The sequence below is a fragment of the Trachurus trachurus genome (assembly GCF_905171665.1).
Source record: "Trachurus trachurus genome assembly, chromosome: 24".
Lineage (NCBI taxonomy): Eukaryota > Metazoa > Chordata > Actinopteri > Carangiformes > Carangidae > Trachurus > Trachurus trachurus.
The window spans coordinates 22,069,379-22,085,764 of record NC_139910.1 but is presented as its reverse complement, the minus strand read 5'-3'; the positions used below and the strand labels follow the sequence as shown (position 1 = coordinate 22,085,764).

Below are 16,386 nucleotides of genomic sequence, written 5' to 3'. Positions count from 1 at the left end.
TACAACGATCAAAGTCTTTGTAGAAACAGAGGAGAACAAGAGGATTCATGAGAAAAACACTGCCACAAATCGTTCCTGCATGGTCAACCTCAGTATGGATATTTTTAGTTTACAGCCGTGTCAATCTCCACACAAGCCGAAGAATGACTTGTGCATTTATTTAATACAGTGGGAATGCACCAGATTTCATGAAGCAACAGGTTTAACTACATTTTGTATTGCAGAAATCTGCTTTATAATTGGAACTGTAGTTCATATTGCATGTTGTAATTCATACTGACATACATACATCCCTCCAAATTCACACAGATGTGGAGGGATCCAATATATTTCAAGTGGAAAACATGTGAAGGGTTTAGTGATCAGAGATAATTCATTTTCATAAATTTGAAGTGGTGTCTGACACAGGTTATATATTTTCCAAATGTATAAATTATTTGTTTATAGTTGCTGTGCAGTATTCTACCATATGCTATATTCTGATAAGCATGCAAGCAGCTGTAACCTTGTAAATTTGACTCACAGAGGCTAATTAAATGTTTGAATTAGGCAGAAACACCAAAGCATCCATCTCGAGCATCTTTTCTAATAGAATTTTTTTTAATAGAAGTGCACATCAAGGTGTTCCTGGTTGGAGTGCAGCCTAAGCAAGCTAGGTCATTACTTTGATTATGTATTTGCAGACACCAGTGTGGATGACATTACCAAGATGGTGTCGTTTTCACACACTAGATGGCAGTACGACTCCACAGAACCCAGACATATTTTTATAAGTATAAATGATACAGGGGACATTTCAACTGTGCCTCCTCAACCTGGAAACAAGATCTTTAGGGGACTCACAAAGGAAAATGTATGCGTGTAATCAAGTTTACATTGTGACCACTTCAATGTTAAAAAAGTACTAGCTCCTCATTGGTTATGAAAAACATAAGACTGAATTTTCAGCTAAAGCTCAGATATGTGAATATTTCCTATATTTAGATGGTCATAACAGTTAAGACTACATCCCATTCCATATCCACATCCACTGTGAATTCATTTGAGTTTGTATTTCATTTGGCCCCAGGAGAGGACACTGCACAAATCAGAAAGTTGCCACTTATAGGCACTTGTGTGCTTGTTATGATTTACAGATGATAAACTACAATTAACCATTGATTAGCAGTAAGGCCAGAATTAAGTGGTCCTGATGTAGGGACTGATTTTCAGTGACTAAATGTCCCCATCTTTTCTTGCTGACACTGTTAGAGGCTAAAAAAGCATTATGTCGCTTATAGCTTTTAGTTTTCAATCAGCAGCTCTGCAACATTTGAGCAGCAATAAAACAGAAATAAACAAACAATTTTGATTATTCTCTTACTCACCCTTTTATTATGGAAGGCACAATGAACATTTTCATCATAATTATACAAATATATTGCCATAAATGTCATTCTCATATTATTCCCTGTTAGAAAAACTCTTATTTCATTGTATCCTTCTGAAACCCTTGCATTGATGTCAGTCGTACCGGTTCATTTCCATGTGTGTTACATTGAAAGAGTGAGCAGCATAATTGCATTAAATTCTAAGTGTAAGTGTATTCTAATTGTATGTAGGATGGAGGTAAGAAACAAATACACAGAGGTCATAGTTGTACAACAACTTCTAAAACAATTGTGAGTGTCATGCTTTAAAAATCTTTTTTCTATTCCTGAAAAAAAAATCCAGTTCACCAGGGTTTCAAATATCATGATCATGTTTAAATAAGACTGTCCAGCTCTATCATTTCACTACATAGCTGGAAATTAGAGGTGGACGTAATAATAAGCAGCATGGGCCTGGACGGGTGTCATGCTAGCTAAATTGTGCGTACTGCAGCTTATTGATAAAAATCTACATTCAAGGTCTTCAATGCTCTTGAGTACAGTCAAATATAGCTTAAATTCTATTCTAGCAGTATTGCAGTTCTGTGGTGCACTGCTCTCCTGGTTAAAAAACGGCAGCAGTCACACAGGCGGTCTCCTGCTCAGGCAGAGAGAAGGTAACAAATGGGCCAGGGACGCCATCTAGTGGCCAGAAGGTTGCAGGTCCACTCTCTAGCACCTACAATATCCATTGCTGACAACCCCCTGAGCATCTTAGAATACTTTACTCTCAACAGCTGAATGTCATATGTGTAACAGGAAGCTCCAATGATAGCTGTGTAAACAATCATTCTATTACAATGTTGCAACGCAGACATTTCCTCACTAAATGTCTTTGCTACTGTGTCTGTCCATAAAAACAAACAGACGCACCAACTATACTGGACAGAACATAGAGGTAGTCGATACTATTCCAGCCCCAGCCGAGGCTGGTCAACACCGTCTGGTCCAGATTGGAGGAAACTGGTGAGAACTTCGTATGTAACAAACACTACCATGTTAACGGGGAATGCGCGCAGACAGTTGATGCCTAAGCTCCGGAAGAAAACGCTGGCCCCCTCCACCCGCGCCGTCTCAGAGATGCAGTGGAAAAAACCTTTGTATCGCTTCGTCTCCCGAGCGCCGTCCATCTGAAGGCGGGCTTTGATCACGTCCATGGGGGTTCCTATAGTCCAACCAGCCATCCCTGCTATTCCACCAGCCAGCATCACACCACTCCAATCTGAAGGAAAACAAAACAAAAAAACCCTGATGATAAAGAAACGCTCACCTTTTAAAGCAGAAGTAAGCGATATTTTTGTGTTAATATAAGTCTTAAATAGTTACATCTTCCGACAGCAATCACTTACATAGAGTGTTTGGACCGAAACACGGGTCTCTCTGTCACTCTGCTCTGCTCTGAGCCGAGGAGAAAACTTTTCTCGTATCCTACAAGTTTTATCCAATGAGGAGAGAGAACGGCTTGAAGAGCTGTGTGTGCAGCCAAGGGACGCGCCTGAATGTGGTGACGTAGGGACGAGGACCAATAGATCCATGACGAGGGCGGGGGCTGCTAACTCCATCGGCTGACAAGACGTTATGGTGCGTTCAAGGCAACCCGTAACTCGTGTTTTTCCGACCTGTGAAGTTGTACCAGTTCGATCTGGTACGAGTTCATGGGGCGGAAGTTACGAGTGGCCGTTATAGTGACTTTCACAGGTAAAACAGGTCGGAAAAACACGAGTGGGTTGCCTGGAACGCTACAAAGTCGTAAGTTGTGACTTGAAGCTGTAATTTACAGTTTCAAAAGCCTGCCTGGAACGCAGCATTAGCCAAAACGACCGGATCGCTTACTTCTGCTTTAAGTTTTAAATTGTCTTTTTAATCCTCAAGTAATCTGTGATAAAATAGGAACTTTACACCCTTAGGTTAAACTATGAACTGCTTGTTTGCCTTGGTTGGGTTCATTAATGCATTAAACAATGGTAATGCCCAAGAGTTATGCACTAGGTTGGGTTTACTGTCATGGAAAGGGCCTGGCGATCAAATAATTTCATCCAATCCATTTTATTTATAAAGCACAATTTAAATAAACAGGTTTCAAAAGTGCTGTACAGTAAAATAAAAACCATAAAACATACTAAAAAGGCAAAAATACAACACAATAAATAGACTGTCCACCCCTGGTAAATATCTGTGCACATAAAAATCAACAACCTATGTAGCGTAAAAAGCCAAAGAAAAGAGGTTCATGTTCAGAAATACTGTCAAATGACTAGAAGGAAAAAATAATGATAATTGTGATTGATCTTTATTTTTAGAGTTGTCCAGATGACTCACTGATGTAATTAAACATCTGCAAATATGCAAGATGCTAACATTGACACTCGCTGCTATGGGCCAACTTGCAAGAGCAGTCTAACCACTTAAGCATTAGCACACAAAAGAAACAAGACAAAGAACCCGGTGGCAAGTTGATGTAGACTTCACTCACCTGGTCTCTTCTTGCCACTGTCTTTTAGCCATTCACAGATAGTGGTGTAAGTCAAGAAGTATGTGGCGAATGATGGGCCGTCTCTCAGCATTAGAGGGAGAGCTCCCCTGTACAGTCCCAGGAACCCCTCCTCTTTGACGATGCTCAGCAGACAGTGAACTGGACCGCGGTATTTAGGTTTGGGCAAGTTGGTTCCTCTTCGCTTGGACTCTGTCTGACACTGTAGTCGCACTTTAACTATGTCACCTGGAGACATGACTGATATCTGTTGGAGGTACAGTAGATAAGAAGACTGTCAGATATCAAAACCCTGACAAACGATGCCACAACTATCTGCAAGCCTGCACACATACTGTATCTGGGAATTAAAGGCTAAGTTTATTTGTGTGTTTAGATGAAGCACATCTTTTACAATTATAATACACATGAAAACCTACATTGTATTAACGATTTGTCATCTCGTTTGCAGGACAAATGAACATTACTGATACATATGATTCAACAGCCTGGTGGTTTATAAGATTGTTTCCATTACCTGAGCTATACCACCTGCCATACCAGACAGGAAAACTTCCAGTTTGGTGTTTGGACCACCACCTGCTCCTCGCAGCTGGCTCATACACTGCAGACAGTTCCTGTACGTGCCGAACACCACTGAGGACGTCATTGAGATTGTGGTGACGGGTAAGGACATGCCTTTGTAGAACCCATGTACCTGTTGACACGCATGAGAAAAAAGAAGCGAGGCAGGACTATTACAAAACCATTACACTATTAGGGACAGTGACCTTTTTTTTTTTTAGTAAGCCTATGAAAAACTTACCCCTTCTTTTGAAAATGTTGCTACAGCACACTGCCATATTCCAGTAAACTGTTTCTGAGTTTGGATCCGGACCTACAAAGATTAAGGATGGTGTAAAAATGACGTGTCTTTGATTCACAGCAATCCTGAATATTCCAGAACATGATCTTAGTTACTGTACCTTTATAGTGTCCAGAGGGTAGCCCACTGCCACTCCGCAAGCCCCTGTGTGTTTACAGAGAAAAGAGAGCATCAAGGACAGCAGGGACACAGCCATGGTCAAACCAGTGTGCTTTAACTACAAGTCTGTTAAATCATGTGCAGCTGGCAGGAAGGTCAGATGTGATCAATTGTTACATAGGCTATCTCTTTAAAACCTTTAAATCAGGCATGACAGTGCTGACAAATGTGACATTGAAATGTGTAATATCTTTTGACCTTTTTATGATTTGAAACATGAATAAAACTAAAAATAAATTTAGTATTTATTATTTATAAGTATGGGTCTCAGCAACTTGATCTACTTACGGCTGTTTTTCAGATCATTTGATTTAAAATATTATGGTTATTACCAAGTAATTTAATGTTACTACTCTTTTGGTAATCTCAAACAGTAGGCTAATTATTATTGGTGTATTAGTATTATTACTTTATTATTACTAACTTAAGTTTTACTACAGGGAAAACATTTATCCTCCAAACTGAAATGGAAACATTTCAACCCTGTTCTCTGCAGTTTATAGAAATGTGTTGAGTGTACAGATGGAAGCACTAATGTGTCACTCTCAGTCATGCTACTCCAATGAACCTCTAAATAAATAGCTAGGCTATAGCTTATAGATAAACCATCTGCCTATATATAAACTAAACTGACAGTAACAGTAGCCTTAACAGACACATAAAAGCTAACATAAGGCTTCACTTGTCATACATGCTGTCATGTTGTCATCGCACCGTGCACTTACAGTAGCTAACTTAGCATAGTAGCAAACACATCAGGCTAATGTTAACTTAGAAACAGCTATAGCCGTTACCTGCAAATGATCCCGACACAAAATCGGTTAGGTGCATCCTGTCAGATGGAGACTGACCGGTGGACGGTTTACAGGTGTGAGCCCATTCTTCCTCTGGCATGTGCTACATAACCATAACCTTGAGTGTGTTGATTACGTGACGCGAGAGAGGAGTGTCACGATGCTAGCCAAACAGTGTCCACCGCCGAACGACATCATTGGTTCCGATTTTACCCGAAGATATCCGAAAGCTATCTTCCACTGTAATCCACTGTCTACAAACGTGGTTGACCCATAAAACTCCGTGTAGCAAAGATGACATAGAAGAGAATTATTTTGGTTTTCACCTTGAATTCTACACAATAAAATGACAACATTTTAAACCATAGAAATTGGCTTGATACGAGTGTCATTTGACATAATTCCTAAAAACTATATATGTATCAATAAAAACTGCAATATTTGTAAACGAGCTTCATAAAAATAGAACTGAGTGGTGGTAAAAAAAAAAAAACTGCCTCCATCCTCTGACACGAGGCTCTGTGGACAGTCATGCAAAAGCAAAACATCACACAGTTCTTATGACGCATTTCAACATTGGGAGCCCTTGAGTTTTTCAGCCAATGAGGGACGAGGATTATGTACAGGAAGTGGGGTGTCGGCGTTATCTCTGAGCTCTCATTGGATAGAAACTCGACCCGACGCCGGTTAGAGCCCGCCCCCTGCCAGTTGCTTCCTACGTCGCTAGCTCGCTGCTACAGAAATAAACCTCCTTGATAGAGACAGCGGAGCGGGTGCCCGTGCTGACTGTAAACGCCACTACGGTCCAGCGGTTCAGGCTGTGTAGCTGAAGGGAGATAATTATTCGAATAAACAGGAAGCAAGCTAAATAACTGCTCCGAGAAAGCTAAACTGTCATTATTTGTAGATTGTCAGGTCTCCACAAGCTAGCCCGCGCTAGCTTAGAGAGAGAGAGAGGCTAACTGAAAGTGTCAATTACTCCAGTAGATAGACTAAAAAGGTAACAGTTACTGTCAGGTTTACAACAAACTGAACGGTTTTCATGAAAAACAAAAAAACAAACGAACCACCAGCGTTTTGAAATAGTCGTTGAATCCTATTCACTTACCATTAGATACTATCTAGTCATCCCACAGCCAGGTGACGTTGACAAGCGGTGATGGACTTCCTTGCTGGATGCATCGGAGGTAAGTTAGATGCTGCTGCACTTGTACCACATCCATCCACTCTAGTTATCACTGCCTAGATGAGTACAGATGGCACAGAGCCACCACAGGGTTTTCCTTTTAGGGCTAGTGGACCTAATCATAAACATACTGAGCAACACACCCACAGTAATGTGATGCAACTCTATCACAAGATTACGAGTGCATTTCCGAAATTCCACCGCAGGTCGGCACACTAAAGCCAACACAGTCTGTTACTGCATTTGACCTGGTGGCAGACTTTGACACTGGATACTAGACCTCCGAGTGGCTTTTTCCTGTCTCAGCCACAGAGTCAGGTTGATAATGATGAAAGTATGTTCATTTCCTCTGTATATATTTTTTGATTGCTTAACTTTAATTATGACACACTTTGAATGTAACTGGACGTCCCAGGCCTGTTTCAGGGAAGTGCTTGCTCAGAGGGTGTCCCAACCTTCACCGCTTCTCCCTGGTGTCACTTGTTCACCAACTTCACCCCATAGGGAATTGAAAGCATGCAAACAGTGCAAAGTGCAACCTGAGCCTCCAAGCTGGGACGGCTCGGCTGTTTAAAGTTTCCACACTCACACACACACAGACACACTCACACGCCATGGGCAGATGAATCAGTACACACCCCTTAACAGACCAATCCCATGCTTTCTCTGCTGTGACAGACCATGTGGTTTTCCTCCCTCTCACAGTGTAGTTGAACTCAGGGAACCATCTACAGTCAAATGGGATGCTTAAAGATAGTTGGTGACACAAACACACACAAGATTACTGTTTTGTTACTACAACTATGATGCAACCCTCTCCTTTGCTTGTTTTCCTGCTCTCAGATCATGCCAGTACTCTAAGGTCAATGACCGCTCATTATTGTGTTAGACAGATGCCTGCTTGTGTGCTTTTCCTGGCTTAGGTCCTGGGTCTCACCTCTGATAGGCTGTTTTTTTTACAAACTTGTCATGTGACAAAGCAGGTGCTTATGTAGGATTAACTTGCTGTGGTTTATTTACTGTGGTCATCCTGGTGGGCCATGGACTGCTGCTCTGTTTGTTGATGTTTTTTTCCTCCAAATTAATAATCTCTGTTCCAATTAATGCCTGTGATTATATTTTAATCATACAACAGTGTATTCTTTATCTGACAACAACAACAGAACATTTGACTTAAACTATAACACTGACAACTGTGTCTAAACTGATTTGCGGTTGTCACAATTTCAGTCAACACAGATAGAGCAGTGGTTCCCAACCTTTTTTGGCTCGTGACCCATTTTGACATCACAAATTTCTGGCGACCCTGCAATCATGTGCAGTCACGGGATCGTGGCTGTCAATCAAGATGCACCAGTCCAGCTCTGATATTTTTATATGCTGCATTTTATTTGAATTCGATTCATATGAGTTTGCCCTGTGCATGAAATGCGCTTTATAAATAAAATTGAAAAATTGAAATTGAAAAGAGAAAGTGAAATTATAGAATACAATTGTTTAGGATTGTGTGTGGTGTTTTTAATCATAATTTTCGAAAGAATAATAATAAGTTAAAAAAATATTTTTATCAGTATTTTTTTTTTTCAATTACTAGACATTTCAGGCGATCGCATTTTGATTCCAGGTGACCTCACGTGGGGTCCCAACCCCATGGTTGAAAAGCACTGTGATTGAGACTAAAGAGTTTCATTAAGATAATGACCATGATGAAAGTAATTGTGGCAATACTTAGGCTAAATGAGCAAACCTGTGGGCACTAAGTTTTATGTAATATAAGGTAATGGTTAAGAAGTAGTAGTAGTAGTAGTAGTAGTAGTAGTAGTAATTAAAAAAAAGTAGTTAATAGTACATTGAAAATCATTTTAGAATCTGTTAATCGACCATATAGGCCAGTAAAATGAATTCATGGCAAATAATTGAACCACGGGATGCAGATATTGTACATAAGTCTGCTGTAAGGGGGGCCAACAGTTTGGGACCAGTTAAAAGGACCCTTCAGAAACAGTATGACAGAGCAAATCCATGTAGTCATGTTGCCTGTTAGAACCTAATTATATGTCATATGGCATGTTGGAGAAGGTTAGAGGGCAGGTTTGCTTCCTGAGGCTGTAGTATAGGTGCTTCTTAAAGCATTAGTTTTCTGTGGTACTCTTCGGTTAACTATTGATGTTGTTTGTGTGAGCGGCCTGGGAGTTGTTGTTAACTAGATTTCAGCATGGGCTCAGGTAAGAAGCCCAAACTGGCATTGCAACATGGACATGTGCTGCAAAAGTCCAAATGATGTAAGTTTCAAAGGCGTGCTAAAGAAAGTTTTAGGAGGTGATGATGCCCAGTGAGCTGGCCCTGGCTCAGTAAGGCTGTGTTACCCTGGAGGCGATGGCAGCGTAGTCTGTGATTACACAACAGCGCCAGCAGCGGGCTTGGCCTTCAAAGACTGCTCAGATAGGCCAGGGACTGATATATTCAGCCTGATGTGTCAGTGGGTCCAGATTTCTTAGAATATTAATGCCAGAGAAAATTAATGGCATGTGTGCATGGGTAATGTAGACTCAGCAAAGAGTCTAACACTTGCTAGAAGGACAACCAGAGAGTGTGTCTCGGTGTAAGCTGCACTCAGACAGGCATATGCCCTGCTTTAAGTAATACATGGGTCTACATTGAGGGGGTGTGTTGTTTCAGTGGCATTCTAGACGCAGCCATTGGCATGGTGTGTGAGAAAGTCAACAGAATTAGACCTGAAAACATCTCAACGTTAAAAAGATTATCCCACCTCATCCTTCATGACAGAACAGCTGTAAGCTTTCTTTGCCTCCTGATGTGGTTGAATGACAAGTCAAAAAAAGACTTCTCAATATGGGCCACGAGCAGCGATAATAACCAGTTGAGTTAGTAATCGCAGAGGAAGGTGATGAATGTCAGTATTAATATAAATGGCTGAAAGACTTCCGTACATGACAGTCTACTTCTAAAAATGCAAGTATCAAGTCTGGAGGGTGTGTGAGCAGGTTGATAATTACAAGTTCAAGTGAAGTGGCATGTGACTGCATTTAAAACTTATGATGATGTTGAGTTAAGTGTTCATTTTATCTTTTGTCCTTAAGGTGCTGCTGGAGTATTGGTTGGGCACCCATTTGACACGGTTAAGGTACAAAATGTTTCTTTTTTCAATGTACAGTTAAATTAAATTCATTAAAACAAATAGAAAACTGTAAAACCAATTCTCTATGTGGACATGCACCAATAAAAATACAAACAGTTAACTTTTTATGAACATATGTTGTTTTTTTTCCCAGGACTTTTTAATACAACTTTCATTCTATTTCATAATGATAAACTTTTTACAACAAATAGACTTGAATGTTGGTCATAAGTCATTAACCTGTTTGCTCTCCCATAGCAAGATGATCAGTCTGTCAGGGTGTAACGCATCACTGAGTGGTGTCCTCTTCTTTGCAGGTGAGGCTGCAGGTCCAAAGTGTTGATAAGCCGCTGTACCGCGGGACCTACCATTGTTTCCAGTCCATTATACGACAGGAGTCGGTAGGTGGATTGATTTTCCATACAAATTTAATGCTGGCATTGTGATGCAGACATGATCCTGAATACTGATGTGATGTTATACCCTGGATGTTTGCGTGGTGAACCACCTGGAACCGCTGTGTGTGACTGTTCCTCAGTGTTTGGGATGAAATGGAATATGTAGGGGGATTTATTTCTGTAAGTGATTGTTGTTGCTGTTGTGTTTATCTTCCTTTGTGGCCTGTAAAGCTGTGTCTGTGCCGGACTGAGATCTGAAACAGCTGCTATGGCCGGCAGTTTGGAGTCAGCGGGGACACAGTGACCTGGTGGTAGAGTAATGTCAGACACCCTTGGTCTTGTGACTGAATGGGGCACTTGAAGCTGTGAGGCCAAAGTTAGGGACGCTCAGAGCTGGGATAAGTCTAAAGTGTAGGTCTATTGAACTGGTTCAGACTCATTCGCTTGCCTTTATTTTTAAGGTAACTGTAGTGACTTTTTTCCCCCCTTACATCATTGCCTTTTGTTTCTAGCAATAAAAAGCAATTTTCAGCCTAAGACATAACTTTAAAACTCCAACTTGCATGGCTGGATTTGTTATTCTAGGTGTCTGAATAAGTCTCCTAGCGGATCACTCAAAAATGAAGGAGAAACTGGACTCCGAATTTTCACATTTTCTCATTTATACTGCAGGCACTTCTGCTGCAAGAAGTATTATAGAATGTGTCTGCCCCTGAATTTTGCAGCACAAATTATGCTTTTAGGAGAGGCTACATAGGGCATAGATTTTAGACCTGCTATATCACACTAAGAGGCCTGTACATATAGTGTAAATGAGAATATAACAGAAAAGTTCATTTATTTCAGTAGTTCAATTCAAATAGTGAATGTATTATATAGATTCATTGCACACAGACTGAAATATTTCATGTCTAATGATTATGGCTTACATTTAATGAAAAACCAAAATTCAGTAAATCATAGAAAAGTGCACTATTGTAACCCAATGGTGTCACACTCTAATCAGCTCATTACTCAAACACCTGCAAAGGCTTCCTGAGCCTTCACTTGGTCTCTTAGGCCTGCACACTGCAGTCCAAATCAGATGTTTTTTGCAAATCTGATCAGAATCCGATCATACTGACTGACAGTCCACATTACATGTTGTGTGTGTCTCTTATCCACATTGATTTCTATGGTAACAGGCTACACCCAGAAAACAAACAAACAAACAAAACGGACGACAGTGAACTGTGGCTGTTTCTGTCCCAAATCATGTGGAGCTGCAGCACAAATAGTCTGATAAAAAAAAAAAAAAAAGTCTGTTAATTGAAACTACAGCAACCAAGGCATCTGGCCATCACCGCTGGAATGACAGTGAAATGGTGCGTTTGGTGCAGGCAGACCAGCGATGCCCGGTGGAATGTGCACTGTGTCAGACTTCAGACAACTTTATTTCTCTCTGAGGGGCAATAGCAGTACCCAGACTTCGTTAAAAGACAAAAGACAAAGAAAAGAGGCAGACAAACATGCCGCGCAGACACAGTCAGTCTATGGCACAGATTCTCACAAGCACTTTAATAAATACAACAATACATGGGCATAAAACAGATGCAGGAGTAGACATTCTGCATGATTTGTCAGTGTCTGTCCGTGCGCCGTCGTCATTGTTGTTGTTTTTGTTCGTGTCACGCTGCGAGTGACACAGAGGACACTTCAAAATTCTATTTGAGCAACGGAGCCGTTCACATTGAAATGGATCTGTACAAATCTGATCTGAATCGCATTTGACACCACCTCCCTATGTGGTTTGAATCAGATTTGTAATAAGTATTAAAACTGTGTTATTAATACCATAGTTTTAGCCATAAAAAAGGTTAACAGTAGCTTTAACTGGCGAAAGTTTGTCAAGTTGCAGAGGTTAGGGTATAGACAACAATGTTGAAGGGGGCAGTTGATAAAATCTTAAACTGCTGACACAGTTGAAGTCCTTAAAGGTCCAGTGTGTAAAATGTGTCACTCGAGCTCACCCCTCCTGTCTGCAAAGTGACGGTGGCCTTCGAGGACAAACACATTAGCAAACTTCCACGTTTATAACTCAAAAACTTCTCGCTATTCTCTACCGACTAACTACTAACTCACTCTCGCTGCTTCCTCCTCCTCCTTGTTTCCTTCCGCCTTCTTCTTTGTGGGTTTATTTATGCGCTCTCTGGTTGGCTGGATTTTCCGCTCGGGCTGCCGTATAAACATGGCGCCGCAAGATGGCGACACTTTTTAAAGCACGTCCCTTGCTATAAAAGAATAATTATAAGGTGAAAACCAAACAAATTTTATTTTATAGCAATTATACACTATACACAAATATATTCATGGGTAGTATATTCAGATTTCGCCAATAAACCTTGCCAAATATTACAGACTGGACCTTTTAAATGTTTAATTTTACAGTGATGTGCTGAAACACTTCGTCTGACGTGACCTCTCTGACCCTCTGTACAGGTATTTGGTTTGTATAAAGGCATCGGATCTCCCATGATGGGCCTCACATTCATCAATGCTATAGTGTTTGGTGTTCAAGGAAACACCATGCGCATGCTGGGACACGACACCCCCTTGAACCAGTTCCTCGCCGGTGCAGCGGCGGGCTCCATCCAGTGTGTCATCTGCTGCCCCATGGAGCTGGCCAAAACCCGCATGCAACTGCAGGGCACCGGAGAGAAGAAGTCCTCGAGGAAGCTGTACAAGAACTCCCTCGACTGCTTGGCACGCATCTACAACCGGGAGGGCGTGCGGGGGGTAAACAGAGGCATGGTGACCACGCTTATCCGCGAGACGCCCGGCTTCGGGGTGTATTTCCTGGCCTACGATGTGCTGACACGCAGCCTGGGCTGTGAGCCCGACGACCGTTACATGATCCCCAAGCTGCTGTTCGCCGGCGGCATGGCTGGCATCGCCTCCTGGCTCTCCACCTACCCAGTGGACGTGATCAAATCGCGGCTGCAGGCCGACGGGGTGGGCGGAATCCACCAGTACAGCAGCATCGCCGACTGCGTGAGGCAAAGCGTGAGGCGAGAGGGCTACATGGTGTTCACGCGAGGCCTCACCTCCACGCTGCTACGGGCCTTCCCCGTCAACGCGGCCACCTTCGCCACCGTCACCCTGGTCCTCATGTACGCCCGGGAGGCGGCGGAGGGGCCGCAGGACTGCGAGACGGCGCAACCGAGCCACCACGCGCAGATACAGCAGCAGGCCCAGCCCTCCAGCCTGTGACGGCACGGAGCCGGCACCCTCAAACTGGGGCACTTTACAGGAGCATGGACAGACAAAATACACATCCAGTACTGTTTGACTCATTTTACATCAGACCAGTCATTCCCAGATTTGAGTCAGAAAATATCCGGTTTATACAAATGCTTGTTTTTACTTTCCTTTCAAAAAGAAAACAACGGAAAAACATATTTATTTTTTGCAGTTATATACATTGAAGTTTGCCTCTGAAGGTGCAAACTTGTAAAGGGAATGAGATGAGGAAAGTTGAGATCTGAGATTGGAGAGCAGTTTTTAAGAGTGCTCTCTCCAATGGTTTTAGACTTGTTACAGAGCCACAATACTGAGCGGGTGGCTGGGTTATGTATACAGCATAGACACTGAAAGTTGATATCTCCATGAAATGTATCCTGAAGTATGCAGTGTTTAACTGCACCTGTATATAATACTGGTTTTAAATGATTTCATTTTTTATGTATGTTGGAAACACGTTTCCTGCCTTATGATATGAAAACTTTTACTTTGCATAAGGAAGCTGAAGCACCAGTGTGTACCTGAACTGCATCCTCTGGAGCCAGAGAAGGAATGTACAGTATGTAGCATGAGTGACGGTGCAGACTTTACCACGGTTGTCTGCTGGCAAACCAAAATCAGTGCAGCTATAATCTGATCGCCACTAAAAAAAAAAACCTGTTAGTCCATTCAGCACGTTACTACTCATAATGGACTACACTCAACTGGTGTGAAGGGCTCTTTGGGAACTGTGCGTGAATCAGAGTTGTTGGTGCCGTTATGTTCATGTCTTGTTCAGTTGTCTGTCTGGCATGTTGTGTTTTACCAAATAATGTGAAGTTTTATCAGTGTGACTTCACCTCTGCTCCGTATTTAAGACCTAATCCAGAATATGTCGTGCCTCATGTGGCACTGTACTTGCCCCAGTATTTTATTTTTATTATTCTATTACATTTTGTTTTCTGAACATTTAATATATATTTTAATAAAAGCAGTACGCAATGCGGTTACAGTTGCTGTTGTTGGGTCAGAAGTTCCCGGAGTTGCTTTAAAAGTTCTATAAAGTTTTTCCTCTTTATTTATTGACTTTTTTTCCTTTTTTTTTTATTTAAATAGGCCAACAAATGACCTAATATTTATAATGCCCCTCGTCAAATATTATTGTGCACCTGTGGCTGTTGTCCACCAGGGGACACTGTAGCTGATTTCTGCAAATTAGAGCTGTTTTCTAACAGATAACTTCCAGTATGAGGAAGAAACTGCCCCAACAACAACAAAAAGAAATGTATTCTTTGACAAATCCTCTAAAATGGCACTTAAAGGGTGCAGAACGTTGGATCATTAATACACTTAATTTATTGCCTTGATTTACCGATTATTGAGACAAGTAATCGAATAAAAATTGTGTGTCTCTTTGGCAGAATTTTGATCTCTTTTTTCCCCTAAATATAAGATATTTATTTTGTGCACGGATATTTAATATACTGTATTTAAACATCTGGATTGGGGCTTTGATGAAACATATTTATTTGTTTAAGTTACTGTATTCGCTAGATAATGTGCAGGTTATTAATGAGTGGGAATTGTCTGCTTTCTGCATGTGTGTGTGGTCAGTATCAGATGTTTTTATTTTCTCTCTGTATCTTCTGCCTGAATGTTGAATTTCTCGTTGTAAAGCAATCAAAGTCTCTCCCCAGCAAATCCATTCATGTAAGTTCTCATCAAAACAATAACTCATCAGCTCTGATGATGAGCTCCGTCTAAACTTGTCAAACTACGATCATCGTTCGCAATTGTGTATGAAGGCTCATGTATGAAAGGTTATTCCGGAGAGTGGTAAATGACAGATGCACTAAAACCTTTACTGTGTTGAATGTAACACACCTGTATTCACCCGCAGGTGTCCTGAAACTCAGAATTGGAGGGGCGAAATGTTTTCTGGCAATCCAGTTGTTTAAACTGAAATGTTACTAGTTTGAATTGTTCAGTGCTGCTCAGATAGAGAATCTCCAAGGTCATGTAGTGTTTTGATGATGGGAAAACATGAGAGTAGAGAGGAATGTAAAGTGATGATGATGTATGTAAAAGTTGCTTGTGCTTAAATCATTAACACGACCTCCTAAACAGTGACTGTTATCTCTGGCTGGAAGGTGTACATACATACCACATCTTAATCCATGTCATTGCTATTTAACAGCTAATATTCTACCCAGCTGATGTGATAGGTGCAATATGTACAGGATGTTACTGTATGAGACTGTTTTGAAGTGACTGGTAATGTAAATATATACATATATTCATATATGACATATTTTTCGGTCTAGTTGTGTGGTTCCCTGGATGTCTGAGTTTAGACGGTTTTTGAAGTCTCTATTTGATCAGTTAGAGTTAGCTGCTACACTGAAGAGATTTTAACTGAAAAACTGAGACATGATATTTTTGTAACATAGACATAACCTAACCTATTTGTCTAGCTTTGTCAATGAGGATCTGTACAAATGGGTAAATAAAAAAATAAAAAAACGATTCAGCAGCCGTGTGTCTTCTTAATGCAAAAACAGTTAAAATGTTGTTCATGCACATTTCCATTATGGAGCTGTGCAACATCAAATGACAAACACATTTGCACATTTATATGAACACAATGAATTTGTTCACTATCTGAGATCACGGGTTTCTTTTTATGG

At 41.1% G+C, this 16,386-nt stretch overlaps 2 protein-coding genes across 2 annotated transcripts; one reads left to right on the top strand and one right to left on the bottom strand.

Moving 5' to 3' along the window:
• Positions 1–1,360: 1,360 nt before the first annotated feature.
• slc25a47a (solute carrier family 25 member 47a) lies at positions 1,361–6,178 on the bottom strand. The gene is made up of 6 exons (XM_084000467.1): positions 5,719–6,178; positions 4,866–4,909; positions 4,706–4,777; positions 4,418–4,597; positions 3,883–4,147; positions 1,361–2,631 (listed from the first exon to the last, which is right to left on the bottom strand). The coding sequence occupies exons 1-6, from the start codon at positions 5,816–5,818 to the stop codon at positions 2,318–2,320; spliced, it is 975 nt and encodes a 324-aa protein (XP_083856593.1). The 5' UTR covers positions 5,819–6,178; the 3' UTR covers positions 1,361–2,317.
• Positions 6,179–6,471: 293 nt separating this feature from the next.
• On the top strand, positions 6,472–16,180 carry LOC311007328 (mitochondrial basic amino acids transporter-like). Its single transcript, XM_084000468.1, has 4 exons — positions 6,472–6,905; positions 10,006–10,049; positions 10,361–10,444; positions 12,920–16,180. The coding sequence occupies exons 1-4, from the start codon at positions 6,878–6,880 to the stop codon at positions 13,688–13,690; spliced, it is 927 nt and encodes a 308-aa protein (XP_083856594.1). The 5' UTR covers positions 6,472–6,877; the 3' UTR covers positions 13,691–16,180.
• The last annotated feature ends 206 nt before the right edge of the window (positions 16,181–16,386 follow it).